Source organism: Lepidothrix coronata, unplaced genomic scaffold, assembly GCF_001604755.1.
Source record: "Lepidothrix coronata isolate B3197 unplaced genomic scaffold, Lepidothrix_coronata-1.0 Scaffold64, whole genome shotgun sequence".
Lineage (NCBI taxonomy): Eukaryota > Metazoa > Chordata > Aves > Passeriformes > Pipridae > Lepidothrix > Lepidothrix coronata.
The window spans coordinates 555,835-572,052 of NW_016690244.1; the positions used below are offsets into that span (position 1 = coordinate 555,835).

At 40.7% G+C, this 16,218-nt stretch overlaps 1 protein-coding gene across 2 annotated transcripts; it reads left to right on the forward strand.

The window, feature by feature from the left end:
* Positions 1 to 969: 969 nt before the first annotated feature.
* On the forward strand, positions 970 to 7,674 carry OXSM (3-oxoacyl-ACP synthase, mitochondrial). 2 transcript variants are annotated; one of them, XM_017818052.1, is made up of 3 exons: positions 970 to 1,168; positions 2,951 to 3,967; positions 6,367 to 7,673. In XM_017818052.1, the coding sequence occupies exons 2-3, from the start codon at positions 2,985 to 2,987 to the stop codon at positions 6,767 to 6,769; spliced, it is 1,386 nt and encodes a 461-aa protein (XP_017673541.1). In that variant the 5' UTR covers positions 970 to 1,168; positions 2,951 to 2,984; the 3' UTR covers positions 6,770 to 7,673. The 2 variants fall into 2 exon arrangements, with proteins under 2 accessions (XP_017673541.1, XP_017673542.1); XM_017818053.1 differs by lacking the exon at positions 970 to 1,168 and having other exon boundaries at positions 2,952 to 3,967; positions 6,367 to 7,674.
* The last annotated feature ends 8,544 nt before the right edge of the window (positions 7,675 to 16,218 follow it).

A 16,218-nucleotide genomic window follows, 5' to 3' on the forward strand; every position in this document is an offset into this window, starting at 1 on the left:
GTCTCTGTTGATGAGACTTTGACACACATTTTATGGTCTGCCACGGTAGCTTCTCAGTCTTCGTGTATTTTAAGTGAGATACCACTGTCCTAAGTAAAAATCTAGTTGTTCGTACATGTCATTTCAGGCACAGCTTGGTCTCAGTTCAGATCATCCATTCTTGCAGCTGGAAGCAGCAACCACAAATAGTTTACTAGTGTGCATTGGTGCTGTTGGCATATTTGTACCTGTATTTTCAAGACTCTGCTGTAAAGCCAGTGATCATTTTGTCTTCTCTACCAGCATTTCAGAATCCGTGAGGAGGAGCACTTTCAAGAAATCATTTAGACTGGAAAAGATCTTTACTATCACTGAGTCCAGTGCTGTCAAGTCCACCACTAAACCATGTCCCCAAATGTCTTTTAAACACCCCCAGGGACGGTGACTCCACCACTTCCGTCAGCAGCCTGGTCAAATGCTTGACAACTGCTTCCAGTGAAGAAAACGTTCCTAATATCCAATCTAAACCTCCCCTGGCACAACTTGAGGCCATTTCCTCTGGTTCTGTCACTTGTTACCTGGGAGAAGAAACAGACTCCCACCTGTCTACAGCCTCTATTCAAACAGCTGTAGAGAGCGATAAGGTCTTGCGTATTACCCCACCGGAGACCGTGTGTTTGTTTGAGAGGGGGTTTCCTTACTCTTCCTTTGCGTGTTTAATCACGTGGTTTGGGAAGGAAATGATAACCTCGCCTTTTCCAGCTCTCTGGGTTATTTACACCGCCTCCCTCCCCACCCGCCTACACCGCGAGGCGGGGCCAGACGAGAGGAAGCGCCGCTGGGCCGCGCGTACCCACACACCTCCTCCTCTTCCCCCCCCCGGCCTGCCGCGTGGTGCGGCCCCGCGCCGCCGGAACGGGAGCGGGAGGGAGAGCGAACCATCGCGGAGCGGGGGGGGGAGCCCGGGCGGTGGAGGTACCGCTGAGGCGGAGGGAGGCGGGGGCCGCGGAGGAAGCCGCCCCCAGCGGGGCGGGGCGGCAATGGCGGCGGAGGGCAGTGCGTCTGGGCCAGGGTTTGACTGCTGATGTAGACATTAAAAGTAGTCACTGCCCTTTGAACAGCCGGGGCCGTCCGGTAGTGCTTGTTTCCGGGGGGAAGTTGCCCCGCGCCTGGTTTCCCCGCAGAGCAGGTATCGGGCATTGCTTGGGTTAAACAGGACGGCTTGGCACCTGGCACCGGGTGACGGCGTGGGGATGTGGGACGCGCTGCTTTACAGAGCTCTGCAGTCATAGGTGTATGCACACACGCACATATATGTACACACACACATATACGTTATTATACATTTATATGTATAATTATAAATAATACGTTATACATCACGTTGTATATGCTATACTATATATAACAGATATTTAGGATATATGGATATACATGTTATATGTTATGTAATATATATACATATAATACTGCAGAGCTCTATTATATATATTATATATAGTACATATTTATATGTATTGTATGTTGTCTATGTTACGTATATAATGTATTATATACTATATATAGTAATATATATATAGTATGTATATATTGTATACCTATATTTATATATACTGCCTCTCTTTATAAAGGCCAGGCTAACTGGCTTAGCTAAAATGGCAGATTTGGGTCAGGATTTAAACCAGGCATCCTTAAAAAAAGAATTTTGTTTCATTATAAGTATAACTATTTTTAAAAAAATAGTTACATAAAATATATATAAAATTTAATTTATAATTATTTATTAATTTTATTCCTCATCCCTGGAAGTGTACAAGGCAAGGCTGGATGAGGCTTTGAGCAACGTGTTCTAGTGAGAGGTGTCCCTGCAGCAGGGTTGGAACTAGATGATCTTTAAGTCCTTTCCAACCCGGGCCATTCTATGATTCTATGATATTCTTTATTATCGCTGTTGGGTACTTGTGCTGCCACAGCTTGGGGTGTTTTAGCAGGAGTGCGCTAGCCCAGCAGCCCCGTGTGGTCCCCATACAGCTCCCTATATTTTACCAAAGAGCTGGGGATGCCAAGTTGCCCTTCTTATGAGTCAAAAAGCAGGTGACCAGTTGCAGCCTGTATCGTAGGTGTTGACAGAGCTGTGCTGCAGCCGCTGCCCTGTTCCAGCATGCCAGATGCGTGCAATTGGACCTGGCAGTTGCCAAGGCAAGGGAGAGAGACTGCGGTGCAGTATGGCAGCATCACTGCTAGGCATGGTCCTCTTGTCCCACCTGAAGTATTCGTGCTCAGCAGTGGCCTTCTGCCATCGCTTGACATCCCTCTTGATATGTGGGGTCTGCCGATGGGAGGTGGTGGTGTAGCGCATCTTGCTCAAACCACTTCAGGTGCTGTCCCCTGACAGTGTAAATACCCAAGGCTGATAAGGGATAGATGGAGGTAGAAAGATGAGGACTCTTGTCCAAGCTATGTAATTGCATTGGTGGCAGAACCAGGAAGAATTTATTGACTTCTATTCTGAGTTTTTGAGACCGTTCTGCCTGACATGAAGGTTGAGATAACGACATCTTTAACTTGGTAATGCTAGGACATTCACTTTAAGGTGAACACACACTTTGGCCCTTAGAAGAATGAAGCTGTTAATGTTCATTGTCCATACCTTCAGCCATCTGGTGGTTAAAGCCCTGGGGAGAGTTTTGCAGCAAAACCAGAGAGTGTGTTGCAGGCCACAGTAGTGCAAACTCATATTCATTAGCAGCTTAAGGTAGATGAGGCACTAGAGGCATTCCCAAAGTGACTGTGTTTCTGTGCCTTGTCTACGATAACTCGTACTATTCCTGATTACAGACACAGAAACTACATCTCTTTCTACAGGTTTGAAAATAGGCTTTCTTGTAAAAAGCAAGTTATTAATTTAATGTACTTGGAATGTTTTCCACACTGGCTGTTTTATTGTTGTGTTTGTGTCTTCCCCCTCCAGTTACAGGAATGTGCTTGAAGTGATTATTGCCACCATGTTCTCACAGCACTCACAGGATCTGTTAAAGGTTGCAAATCTTCATCTCCGGAGTCTGAATTTAAATCTACATTTACAAAACCACAGAAGAGCTTTCAGCAAGTCACTGCCTGCCTGTCGAAGGAAAGTAGTGGTTACAGGTATTGGCTTAGTGTCCCCTCTTGGTGTGGGGACTCAGTTTGTGTGGAAGCACCTTCTTGAAGGAGGCAGTGGGATTACATCACTAGATGGGGAAGAATATGCAGGCATCCCATGTAGAGTGGCTGCTTGTGTGCCAAGGGGAAAAAAGGAGGGTCAGTTCAGTGAAGAAAGCTTTGTGTCAAAGTCAGAGATCAAATCCATGAGTTCTGCCACTGTGATGGCCATCGGTGCAGCAGAACTAGCAATGAAGGACTCCGGCTGGTCTCCCCAGTCTGAACAGGATCACTTAAGTGCCGGTGTGGCAATTGGGATGGGAATGGTTCCACTGGAAGAAATTTCTGACACAGCTGCCTTATTTAAAACAAAGGGTTACAATAAGGTCAGCCCATTTTTTGTGCCAAAGATTTTAGTCAATATGGCAGCAGGCCACATCAGCATTAAGTACCAACTGAAAGGGCCAAATCACGCTGTGTCAACCGCTTGTACCACAGGCGCACATGCAGTTGGAGACTCCTTTAGGTTTATTGCTGCTGGTGATGCTGATGTCATGTTGGCTGGAGGGACTGAGGCTTCCATTAGTCCTTTGTCTTTGGCTGGATTCGCAAGAGCTCGGGCCCTCAGCACGAGTTTTAACTCGAGCCCTAAAACAGCCTGTCGACCGTTTGATTCGAAGAGAGAAGGGTTTGTAATGGGAGAGGGTGCTGCTGTGCTGGTCTTGGAAGAGTATGGACACGCCGTACAAAGAGGTGCTAGGATCTATGCTGAAGTTTTAGGTTATGGACTGTCTGGTGATGCTTGCCACATAACAGCACCTAATCCAGAGGGAGATGGTGCATTCAGGTAAGAACTCTGTGTTGACTGTAATAGTTTCTTCATGTGTTAATTATAGTGGGTACATTTGTTTCTGTTACTGTGTGCTTTTCATAGAGAAAGGCTGTTCAATCTTGAATTAATATTACAAAAGCTTGAAAATCTGAAAAATGAAAGAGCTTCTGGTACTGTTGTTCCCCAATACTTTTTTTAGTAGCACGGTGAAGGCCAGTTTTTGCTAGAATCAGCCTTTTTTCATAGAGTTACAAAAACTTTCTCATGTGAAAACATTTTGCTTTTGGTGCATACAGCTGTTCACATAAATAAGTCTCAATGGAAACCTCTTTATTAAGATTTTTGTGGTGCAGTAGAACCTTTTCAGGTTCTCCTTCATCCTTTGTCCACAGAGAAGAGAGGCCGTCCCCTGCAAAAGCATGTTGTTTGTTGCAAGAAATCTCAGGTGGTGAAAGCTGTAGAGCACTTGGAGGACCTGGTTTGTTAGAATATTCAGTAGTTCAGATGAAGAGCGTTGGTGGAGGGGCATAACAGAAATACACTTTAGTACTGCTTAGGGAAATGGTAAAGTTTCATCCATGTTTTTCTCATCAAAAACAGTTCACAAGTAGATGATAATTATCTAATCATTATCATTGACCTAATTAAATTGTTAGCTAAATTATGTATACCAGTTGGTGAGTTTTATGTAGGCTGAGTACTATTGCTGAGTTGACATTGGAATCTTTAGCAAAGGTTTAGTTTGCCTTATTCCAAATGTATGTGAATATTTAATATCAAAATTCAATATATCACTGCACAAATAGATCAAACTTCTTCATGGTATTGTAAAGCTGTGTTTGCATCTTTATTGGGTTAACAGATTTTTCTAGAAGTATAAATATACCATGTTTCCCTCTATGCTATTTGTTTCATATTTAATTGTTCTGCAGACTTAGGTTGAGATGAGTAATCAGAAGTGTCTTATCTCATATTTTCAGACTTGCTTACCCTTGAGATGATATGGCAATATATTGTAACCGAATTTTTGTATATTTTATGATTGCAGTAGCATATAAATTAAATTCACAGTAGGAAGTAGTTGAAAGTTAATCTTGGTATCTCCAAAATGTTGCGCTTTTCCACCCTTGAGATGAGATAATACATTTTAATACCGTCTTCAAGCCAATATTTTGTTACTGCAGTGGTATATGGATTAAATCTGGAATGTATATGCTTCTCTTACTTTTCTGTAGGAATTTTATTTGCCACATCAAAAAAAAATCAGCAGAATATGTTTTTATCATCTTCTAATAACTACTTCAGTAGGAGGCTAATAGATGTGTTGGAATAAACCAGCAGGAAAGGAGAGGCAAAGCCAGACTAAGGAGAGTGGATAGAAAGATTGTCCTACACAAGTAATCTGATATCTTCTTAAGTAAATATGTTTGTTGCGGATGACCTATTTAACTAAATTAATGTATCTCACGGTTGATCAGTAATCTTTTTTGCCTGAAAGTCGGCTCACTATCTAGCGACAGTGAGTGTCAGTGGCCTCCAATGTAAGCTAAAATGGATGCTTCTAAGGATAGAAGGCTGTACTAGAGACATTTAAATTTGTTTAGAAGCCTGTGTTATCTTTTTTTTTTTGAGCTTCCTTTTATTTACTTATTTTTTATAAATTTCAAAAGAGTCAGTGGTCTTTTGCTCAGAGGCTCTTGGTTAAGTTGCATGTGCAAGGAAATGTCTGAGTAATTCCCTTCTTTCTGCTGGAAATCTGTGAGAAAATCACAGTATGGAACTGTGGTGATCCTTATGTGTTTTTCATAAAAAAGCGTGTTTTATAGAGGCAGTCCCAGTCCACAAGTTGTCAGGAGTCAAACAAAGCATACCATATTAGGGTAGAAGAGTGTGACTTTCAGTAAATTTCCTTATAAAATGAAATATAGGAATTTGTGCTATCTCCTAGACATTTTTGTAGTCTCTGGAAAGCATGCAAAAGAAGCTCATGAGGAGGATGACTGCAGATTTTTGCTTTAATTTCCCAATATTTTTGTTGGGTAGAGCATACCTAAATTTTTGTAATAATATCAGGTAGTTATTTCTCTCTCAAATATTTTCAAATTTTACACTGAAAAGGGTCTTTGACATAATAATGTAGTCTATAGAGATTGATTGTTTTAGCTTCCTTGTATTTTTCCCAACAGTGGAATTTTTAACAGCAAGTCTGATTTTATATTGGGCCTCACATCTACTACTTTTCTCTGGTAGCTAAATGTAGATGCTAATGTATTTAGTTAGATGAATTCATGTGTTGTCATTTACATCTTTGCTAAAGCAGATTTTTACATTTGATAAACATTTTTCTTTTGGTTTGTCCATTTGACAAAAACATATTGGGAAAGTCGGCATTCTGTTTTCTTTTTTTCCCTTAGGTGTATGTCTGCAGCAATAAAAGATTCTGGGATCAAACCTGAAGATGTAACATATGTCAATGCACATGCAACTTCTACACCTCTAGGAGATGCTGCTGAGAATCAAGCAATCAAGAGACTTTTTAAAGATCACTCACGTAACGTTGCGGTTTCCTCAACAAAAGGAGCCACGGGACATCTCTTGGGGGCTGCAGGAGCTATTGAAGCAGCTTTTACTGCACTGTCCTGTTACCATGGAATTTTGCCACCTACTCTAAACTTACAGAAAACAGAGGCAGAGTTTGATCTCAATTACGTTCCATTAACTGCTCAGGAGTGGAAAACTGAAAAACGGCGTATAGCACTCACAAATTCGTTTGGCTTTGGTGGTACTAATGCAACTTTGTGCTTTGCAAGTGTTTAACTTATGCTGAGAATGTTGAGCAAAAATGGCACCAGTGATGATTTTCTGTACTTCTGTCCTTGGTGTGTACTGTAATCTTTTCTCATCTTTGAGAGTTGCTCATTTGATGCATAAGAACTTTATTCACCCTAAAATTTACATCAGTAATTCTTTTAGAAAGAGGGAACTTCTTTTACTTATTTTAATAAAAATAAATAAAAGATCTATTGTTTGTGTGGTGAAGAAGTTTTTTTTCTTGACTAGAACAGGAGACATTGTGATTAGACTTCATTAGGAGAGATTTTTGTATGTGTGTGACACAGAAATTGTTCAGAAACATTTATGCAAAAGAGATGCTGGCTAACAAGCTAGAACTCCACACTTGGTGACTTAACTGCACAATGTTAAAAGGTTTATGACTGAGCTCCCCTTTGTTACCCCCTCCATATATAATTCTGCCTTTTTCTTCATTGTACGTTGTCTCAAATATGATAGATTTTATGTACATTCTTCCACACAAGTGGAAACTTGGAGAAACAAGGCGTCTTCTATGAAAACAAACAAAACCAAAAAGCATATGCAAGAAACAAACCTGGGTCTTGTGTTGAGGAGGAGAAAGGGGAAGAAAGAGAACAGGAAAATTAAACTATACCTAAAGCTAACATAGTAATGGTGGTTTAGGTTTTTACTGCAAAGAGCAAGTAAAGGACTTCAGCTATTCCTTCTGGCACCAGCCAGCATCTCAGCCAAGTACTGGCTTGATTCATAGTGCAGATGTGAGTGAAGCTGGATATCCCTGTTGATGGGTTAGTTCATTAAGAGACTTTTTACTGGTGTTCTTTTTGAAATTGTCAGTCTTAGCCTTTGACCCATGTAAGTGGAAACAAAGTAACTCACTGGATTTAAAATAAACGAGGTAAAAAGTAGCTCCACTGTAAGTAAATTTTATTCTGGAAAGAGCTTACTAATGGGCTATCATGAGGCTTAGCTGTACCATAAAACCTCATTATTTATACAAATGGTCTGAATGCTGAAATTGAACTGCATAATTTTTGCATTTGTTCTTTTTACTGAATAGAAAGTTAAAGAGACTGGTGTGAAAAATGCAGTCAGAGAATGATTAAGACTGTTTCAGAAGCTAAGCTCATATAGAACAACGCAGTCCAAAGTAGATTAATGAACAGTAAACTGGAAAGTAAAATAATATATTACCAAGGGGAAAATGTGAAAGCATGCAAGCGAGAGAGAGTATGGGAGTTTGCTGTCAGGGAAAATACTAACAAACCTCTTAGCTTATGATCATTATCAGTGGCAATACAATGAATGAGGATGTGGATTGCATCCAATATAAAAGGCAGAATGTAAAATTCAATGATGCTTTCTGCAAATTATATGCAAAAAGAAATTGATTCAAAGAATTCAGAGTCCAGGAGAGAGCTAGCAGCAGGGTTATGAATTTGGAGGAAATCATCCAGCAAGCTTCTTCTGGAGACAGTATTTTTTCAGTTAGTTGTGATCCAGGGTGGAATATGGAAAGACTAGATAGTTCTGTATTATTGTGGACCTGAAGTATGGTCTAACTAAACTTGCACAGACTTGTTACATAGCTGCAGACCTGTAATTAATACTGTGACAGAGATGCCTCCCTTTCCCTCTGACAGCAGAGATCATGGCCCCAGGAGTGTTGGATGCAGACTGTAGTGTACCAACCATGAAAAGAGAGATGATACTGTCACACAGAAAAATAGAACAGAAACTGAAATGATTAAAAGATCTTTCTCCTCCCTTCAGCCTACTGCAATTTAATCATCTGCTGCAGGTAACCTTTAAACCATGAAAGCTTTGTGACAATAGTTATTTTAGGTATTTTGATTATAGATAATTTTAACAGGCCTAGATGTAGTAGTAGTGTGCCTTGTAGGGAATTCAGATATTTTAAAAATGAATACAGCCCAAATTTAACCCCTGTCTATTTGAATTTTGTTTATATAGGTTTCACTTTTATGTACTTGTTTGGAATCACCTCTTTTTATCATATACCCCGCTGAGCTGATCAGAGACTACCTACTGCTAATTACTGCTTTATTAGGGTAGCTGCAAACATAAAAGAAAAGCATATCTCTCTGTGTTGCTAAACTATTAAATGGGCAAATGGACCAATGTTTGAAACAGAATTCTTTCCTTTAAAATGTTCCTTTCATCTTTAATAAGCAAGAGATTTAAAGGTCCAGAGTCTGGATTAAAAAAGCTTCATATTTAGACTCCTCAGTCTAGAGTTGCTTCTGTTCTGATAAGCAAAACTTGGAAATGGTTGTAAAGTATTTATTTGGAAGCCTGATTCTGCAGTGGTGCAACACACTTGTGAGAGCCAAACGCTCCAGTCAGGATCACAGAGCGGCTGAGGCTGGAAAGCACCTCTGGAGAGGTGCAGCTCTAGTCCAGCCCCCCTGCTCATAGCAGGGCCAGCTAAAGCAGGTTGCTCAGGGACCTGTCCTGCTGAGTTTTGAGTATCTCCCAGGACGGAGATTCCACATCCTCTCTGGACAGCCTGTGCCAGTGATTGTTCACTCTCACTGTAAGAAGTTTCTTTCATTTAAATGAAATTTCCTGTATTTAAATTTGTTCCCGTTGCCTCTTATCCTTTCACTGGATACTACCGAGAAGAGTCTGGCTCCCTCTTCTTCATTCCCCCATCAGGTATTTACACACATTGATGAGACCTCCTGGAGCCTTGTCTTCTGCAGGCTGAACAATCCCAACTCTCTCATCCTCTCCTTGTATGTCAGATGCTCCAGTTCCTTCGTCATCTTTGTGGCCCTTCACTGGGCTTACTCCAGTGTGTCTGTGTTTATCCTGTACTGGGGAGCCCAGAACTGAACACAGCTCTGCAGACATGTCTCGCCAGTGCTGAAAAGGGGGGAAGGATCATCTCCCATGAGTGCTGCTGCTGTTCTTCCTAATGCAGTCCACGATGCTTTTGGACTTACTGTGAAAACAGCTGGTCCATCGGGACCAGGTCTTTTTCTGCCAAGCTACTTTCCAGCTGTTTAAAATATTTTTGTATTTGAATTAGAGATTTTAACTTAAGTGAATATTTTTAGAAATAAATGCATTTGAAACAAAAATTGGAATTGTGAGAATTTACGTGATCTCATTTACTCAAGAGAGCTTAATAAAAAAATATGTTATAAAATATGCAAGCAGCATATGTTTGCTGAAATCTTAGAAAGGTCAAGCCACTGCCTAGAGTTAATTACTGCCTGTCTCTGGAAACAATTTATTAAAATTATAAACCTCATTTCTTTTTGGACTTCTGTACCCTGTTCTGCAAATGCAAAGAAAATATTCCTCATGTTAGTTTACTTAAGTCAGTTTAATTCAGTATGCAGAAGTTTTTTCTTAGGTATACAGCACATTTTTTACTAATGAAAGAATTTATAAAATAATGTCTTGCCAGTTTCTAAATGATTTCAAATTAAATCCAAGTCAAGCTTGAAAGAAGTCCTGAGCGAAAGGTTTTATTTTCAGTAAAAAAAAAATTAATGGTTTTCTAATATGATAATAAAAATCAAGAATAGGTGTATACTAAATTATAGTTATTTCAAGGCATCTATGGCATCCTTTTGAACATCCAGTGAGCCTGTAGTGAGGAGAAGTGTGTATTGCAAAACCACAGGCTGTATAAACCTTGTCCCCCTTCCCACCATGCCTGACAGCCAGGGCCATGGATGGGACAGCCATGTATATATTACATTTTAGGAATATACCTTTAGTTCCTTTTTTTTTTTTTCTGGTTTTTTGGTTTTTGGTTTTTGTTTTTTTTTTTTTTCTCTGAGAAGACAGGCTCATCTTTGATTTCTAAAGCTAGCTACAGTGACAGTAAAAACTAGGATGAAGACAGTTTTATAACCTGAGCAAAATGTGTAATAGTTTCTTCTTGGGCAGTAGACACCACTCAAAATTTTGTAACAATGATGATTAATTTTAACTTGGTAGAGAAGCATTTTTCTACCTGGAGTTATTGAACTGTAAAGAAATATGCCAATATCAATTGCTTATAGTCAGTACTGCAGTGTAGGAGGTGCAATAATTTTAGTATGACAGCTAATATACAGGAATATCAAACTGGTAGCATATAAGGCTATTGTAGCCCAAGGTCTCTGGCAAAATATAATAGGAATGGAGTGAAATAAAATAGTAATAGAAAGGATTTAAAAAAGACCTATATTCATAAAGAGCACAAGAAATGCAAAAGAGGAACTATAATTGAAAAACAGATGAATATTTTTTTAATGTTGGTCTTGTAGTTCTGCTGGAGTGCTATAAAGTGGATCAGATGTTAAATAGCTGGACATCCATGTGTTAGTTAATAGCATTTTGTAGTTTTTGTTTTTTGTCATTGTCAGGATTTTGGTGTTAAATGTTATTGCTCTAAGCAGTGATCAGTTGTTTCATGCCTAATGGACTGTTTTCTGGAGTTCAGAGTGCCATCGAGTGTTCTCTGTGTCGAAACAAGACATAAAATGTATTCTAGGAGTTCATTGAAGAGTCAATTCTCATAATGTCATGAGTTTGATGGAAGAGGGAGGAAGGAAGGAAGGAAGGAAGGAAGGAAGGAAGGAAGGAAGGAAGGAAGGAAGGAAGGAAAGGAATTAAAAAAAGGAAGGAAGATAAAGAATAAAAAAAGAAAGAAAAAAGAAAGAAAGAAGGAAAGAAAGAAAGAAAAGGGCTTGATATGGAATATTTGTATACAATAAGTTCTGAAGGAGTGTCAGAAAATAATAATTGTATCTGCTATTTAATTATTTTTGAAAGGAGCATTATAATTTCTGATTTTTTTTCCTCAGGACTTTTTTTCCAAAAATGGTATCTGGCCTAAGGAGGCTTACATGCAACTTGGTATCATCTATCTGTATTTAATGTGAAATTTTTTTGAATGCTGTCTTGAATCACCTAGTGATGCTTAGGGATTTTTTTAAATCAGTGGTGGGAATACTCTTGGCTCTTGAGAAAATTGGGTGTCATTTGGATAGCAGAACCAGCAGGTTCAACCACCTTGCTAGCTGTTTCTGTTGGAACCAGCCAAATTCTCTAAACTTGGTGAGCACCCTAAAGTCCTTGGATGTGTGCAGGAAGCCAAAGCAGTACAGCTGAGGTTGCACTTTGTGAGAGCAAGTTTGGGCAGATGGGATTATTGCATCACATGAGAGAGAAGGGGAATGGAGGGACACATTAATTCCTCTAACAGGCAGAATGATAGGGGGGAGGGCTAGGAAGAGACTCATGGAATCAGATACAGGGATAGATAATGGAGCCTAGAGGACCTATAGCAGAGAAGGGCCTCCAGAAACCAAAGGAGATGAACAAGTGTGATCAAAACTTTTGTACTTGGCTTATTGTCTAAATAGAAAGTACATTGGAAATTATGAAGCACATATTTTTCTGAGCAAGATGATGTCTTTTAACAGGAAGTTTGCCAGCTATAGGAGGATTTCTATGCTTTTCTGGTGTGTTCCAGTACATAATGAAGACTTAAAATCATATTGCTTTCTCCTCACCATCCTATCTTTAACATTATATTGTATAGAGATAAGATTTGGGAATCAGTAAAAGACTGAAAGATCTGGTGGAGCTGGAAATATAATTCTGGAAGTGTTGCTTTCTAGCTCATGTCCAGTCCATTAGATCTCACTGTCTGTCACATTGACTTTTTAGTTGAAACTGGTTTATAAGGATATGCAATAAGTTTCTTAATTTGGGTAAAACTGAGTCTGATCTATATCCTGTAAGTCAGCCTTTGATTTCTTTTTAAAGAATTATATTAAGCATAGCTTTAATTTAAGTGCTAGATGGGGGATCTTACTGAATTTCACTCTTTGTATCAGAACATGAGAGAGTTGTCTCTGTTCCCCTGTTCTTTCTTTGGAAAAGAAAGGGAATAATAACCTTTGTCATGCATGCAAATCAGTTTTTGTCAGTGCCTTTTTTTCAGATTAACGTAGGCAAATTACTCATAGCACATGCCCTTCTTAGCAGACTACATGGGGGTGGAGTTTATAGAAATAGCTCTCACTGAATTTCTTTCAATAACAGAGAGAGAAGGATTCAGATGAATTTTAGAAAAAAAGAAAGCCAGAATCTTCAAGAAAAGCAGATCCCTGAGACTGATAACAAATTGTACAGGGAATCTAAGGGAGCAATAAAGTCAAGGAGTAGTAGTTTCCCTATTCGCATCTGTTTCAGGACATTCTCTTTGTAATTCAGCAATATAAGGTGGAATGAGAGTAGAGGACACCTTTGTTCTGTGTTAGATAGCTCAAATGTGTGTGAAGGAGAGTGTTCAGAATGACAGTTGCTGAAGCCCTTGAAAATAATGGCACATGCTGCCCCAGAGACAACTGTAACACCCAACGCTGCAATGTTGGATGCATTTGGGATTCTCACCAATGTCACGCTTATAATGGGAGTGAATAATTTGGCCTTTATTCAATTAATTAGTCTTTGTTCCTCCTCTGACTGACAATGATGATGCTGGCTGTGGTGGTGATGTTTTGAATGTGAGTGCCTTTCTGTCAGGAAATGAACTGACACAAAAGATCTAATTCCCATCGGTCACTTTGCCTGAAATAATCATGCTTACTGAAAACTTTAGCTGTATTTACTATTTAGATCCACTGATTTTACAGGGCTCCTACAAAGAACTTATACCTGGTCACCAATTCACTGGGACATTGTCATTTCTGTTCTGTATGATTTGTTCCTGGTCTGCTGGCACTGTGTGAAACAACACTGTTCTCTTCTGAAATAGCTTAAAAAGAAAGTATTGTGGCTTACATTCTGTGAGCCCGGGGTTTACTGGCTGATAGCCAGGTTCATTTGCCAGCACACTGATCTATACTGGGATGTTACAGATTCCTGCACTGGGCCAAATTGGTCTGCACCTCATGATGGATGCTATAGGATAGCTTTAGGAAAAGGTGCACTTTAGGATTTCTGGAAAGAATTGTAATATCTCTCCCACTTAGCTGCAGTAGTTCTCCAGAGGAAACCTTAAAAATGCCCTGCTTGAAAGAGTGCGTGCTTGGTTCTCTAGCCACACGCAGTATAAGAAACCCCAGAGGCATTTCCACCACATAGTACATGCTTTTGAGGAGATGGACTTAGCAGTCTGTTTGTGTCTATGACACTTAGAGACCAAAAGATTGTCGCAGAACAGTTTGAGTATTAAACATTTTGAACCATCATCAACTGTCAATCCTATGGGAGGAAATTGAATAGACTGGCTTGAAGCTGCTGCTTTGCAAAGAAGTTATTTCTGTTCCAAGCACTACTGTTTGTTCATCTGTAATGGGTAATTCTGGACGTCCAGCACAGAGCCATCAGAAACCACAGAAGAGCATCTTCTGAAACTGGGTAAAACTGGTCAGCCTCCACCTACTGAGAGCAGCCACTCCTGCTCTCCAAATGTGCATCAAACTGAGTTGGGCTGGGCTGGTTAGCATTAGGGTGAAGGTCAGGGTTTGGCCGAGAGCACGGTTATGTGACGAGCGGTTTTGCAGGAAGACTTTTCTCCGTCTCAGAAGCGGGACGTTGTTTCCACCGCTCCCGCGGTAGGGCCTCCCGAGCAGAGAAAATCGTGGGCGAAACCGGGGTAACCACACGGTGGCAGCAAAATCTCGGTTATCTGAGGACCTCGGGCAGCCGCCCGCAGCTCAGGGGTTCCCTTTGGCGTGGAATCATGGAATTAATAGTTTGGGCTGGAAGGGACATTTAAAGGTCATCTCCTCCAACCCCCGGCAATAAGCCGGGACACCTCACACCAGACCAGGTTGCTCAGAGTCATTACTTTTCTTTTCAAACCACCACACAGCCATTGTTTACAAAGGAACACAGCAGGGCAAGGAAGAGAGACTAAACATGTTTCATCCAGCCTTTGTTTGTTCCTTCATAGAGCTCATATGAGTTCCTCTGTGTGAATAAAACCCGAGTTTGCTCTGCCTTGCTGAAGGGCACAGACTTTGAAGGGGTCAGCAGCTCTGTAAGGCCATGATGTTACATCATCAGGCATAAGAAGCACAGGCAGAGCAGTGAGGAGGGGAAATTATTCTATATTTCTTAAGCAGCATATCCATACAGTCGCTGAAAGGAAGGAACTGTAAGATTAAAGTGAAAGAAATTGTTTAGATATATCCTAAGTGTCTTAGGACTACTTATTTCCCATAGTAAATTGCAAGTTTATTGAGGCAGTTTAAGAATTCTTCTACTTAACTAGAAATTGAGTGTGAATCAGACATTGTTCCTGCTCCTGTTCCTTTCCTCCTCTGGCTCCATCTCTTGACACCTCCATTCTGTGTCGAGTGGCCTACTAGGCTGAAGGAAAGAAAGAATCTCCTGGGAACTGTTTCAAAACAAATTCCTAAATTGCATTCATAGGCCAATAATAACATTTATTGCACAGTACTTGTTTAGAGGAAATAAGAAAGAGAAGGAAAGATTTGAAAAAACAAGCTAACACAAAGGCAGTCATTGTTCCTGCCTCATGCTTCTTTTTAATAGACCTGGTAAAATATACCTCAAAAAAAATCAGGAATTTGTCCCCAAAGGTACTTTCGGTGTTTGAGATTGAATTCCAGAACTGCTCTGATGGCAGAGAGATATTTTTCTTCCATGGTTTCTTTAATGCAAATGCCAGGCCTCGAGAGCAGCCACCTGCTCACCGTGAGGCTTGGGGCTCAGGGCTGGCTCAGAGCTGATGTAATGGGGTTGCCCAGTCCTGCTGAGGGGAGAGGCTCCAGGACTGACCCCTGTCTGCAGGAGCTGCTTTTGGCTGAGGTCATACTACAAGACAAAGTGCAGGGTCCTGCACCTGGTTGCAAAAACTCCATGCAATGCTGCAGGCTTGGGGAAGAGTGGCTGGAAAACTGCCCTGTGGAAAAGGACCTGGGGATGCTGGTTGACAGTTGACTGAACGTGAGCCAGCAGTGTGCCCATGTGGCCAAGAAGGCCAATGGCAACTTGGCTTGTACCAGAAATTGCATAACCAGCAGGACTTGGGCAGTGATCCTCCCTCTATACTCAGCACTGGTGAGGCTGCACCTTGAATCCTGTGTCGTTGTGGGCCCCTCACTATAAAAAAGACATTCAGGAGCTGGAGCGTGTCCATAGAAGAGCAAATGAGCTGGCTCAGGTTCTGGAGCACAAGTCTGATGAGGAGCAGCTGAGGGACCTGGGGGTGTTAAGCCTGGAGAAAAGGAGACTCGGGGAAAATGTGCCTCTTGGGGACATGGTTTTGTGGTGAATTTGATGATCTTAGAGGTCTTTTCCAACGTAAATCATTCTATGATTCTATGAATATCCCCAGGCTGACTCACAGTTAACTAAGACTGTACTGTTTAACAACCAGTGCACTCTAGGAATGCTAGGGAGATCAACTTCAGAAGCCTTTCAGGTCCTTTTCTGACTTGCTTGCT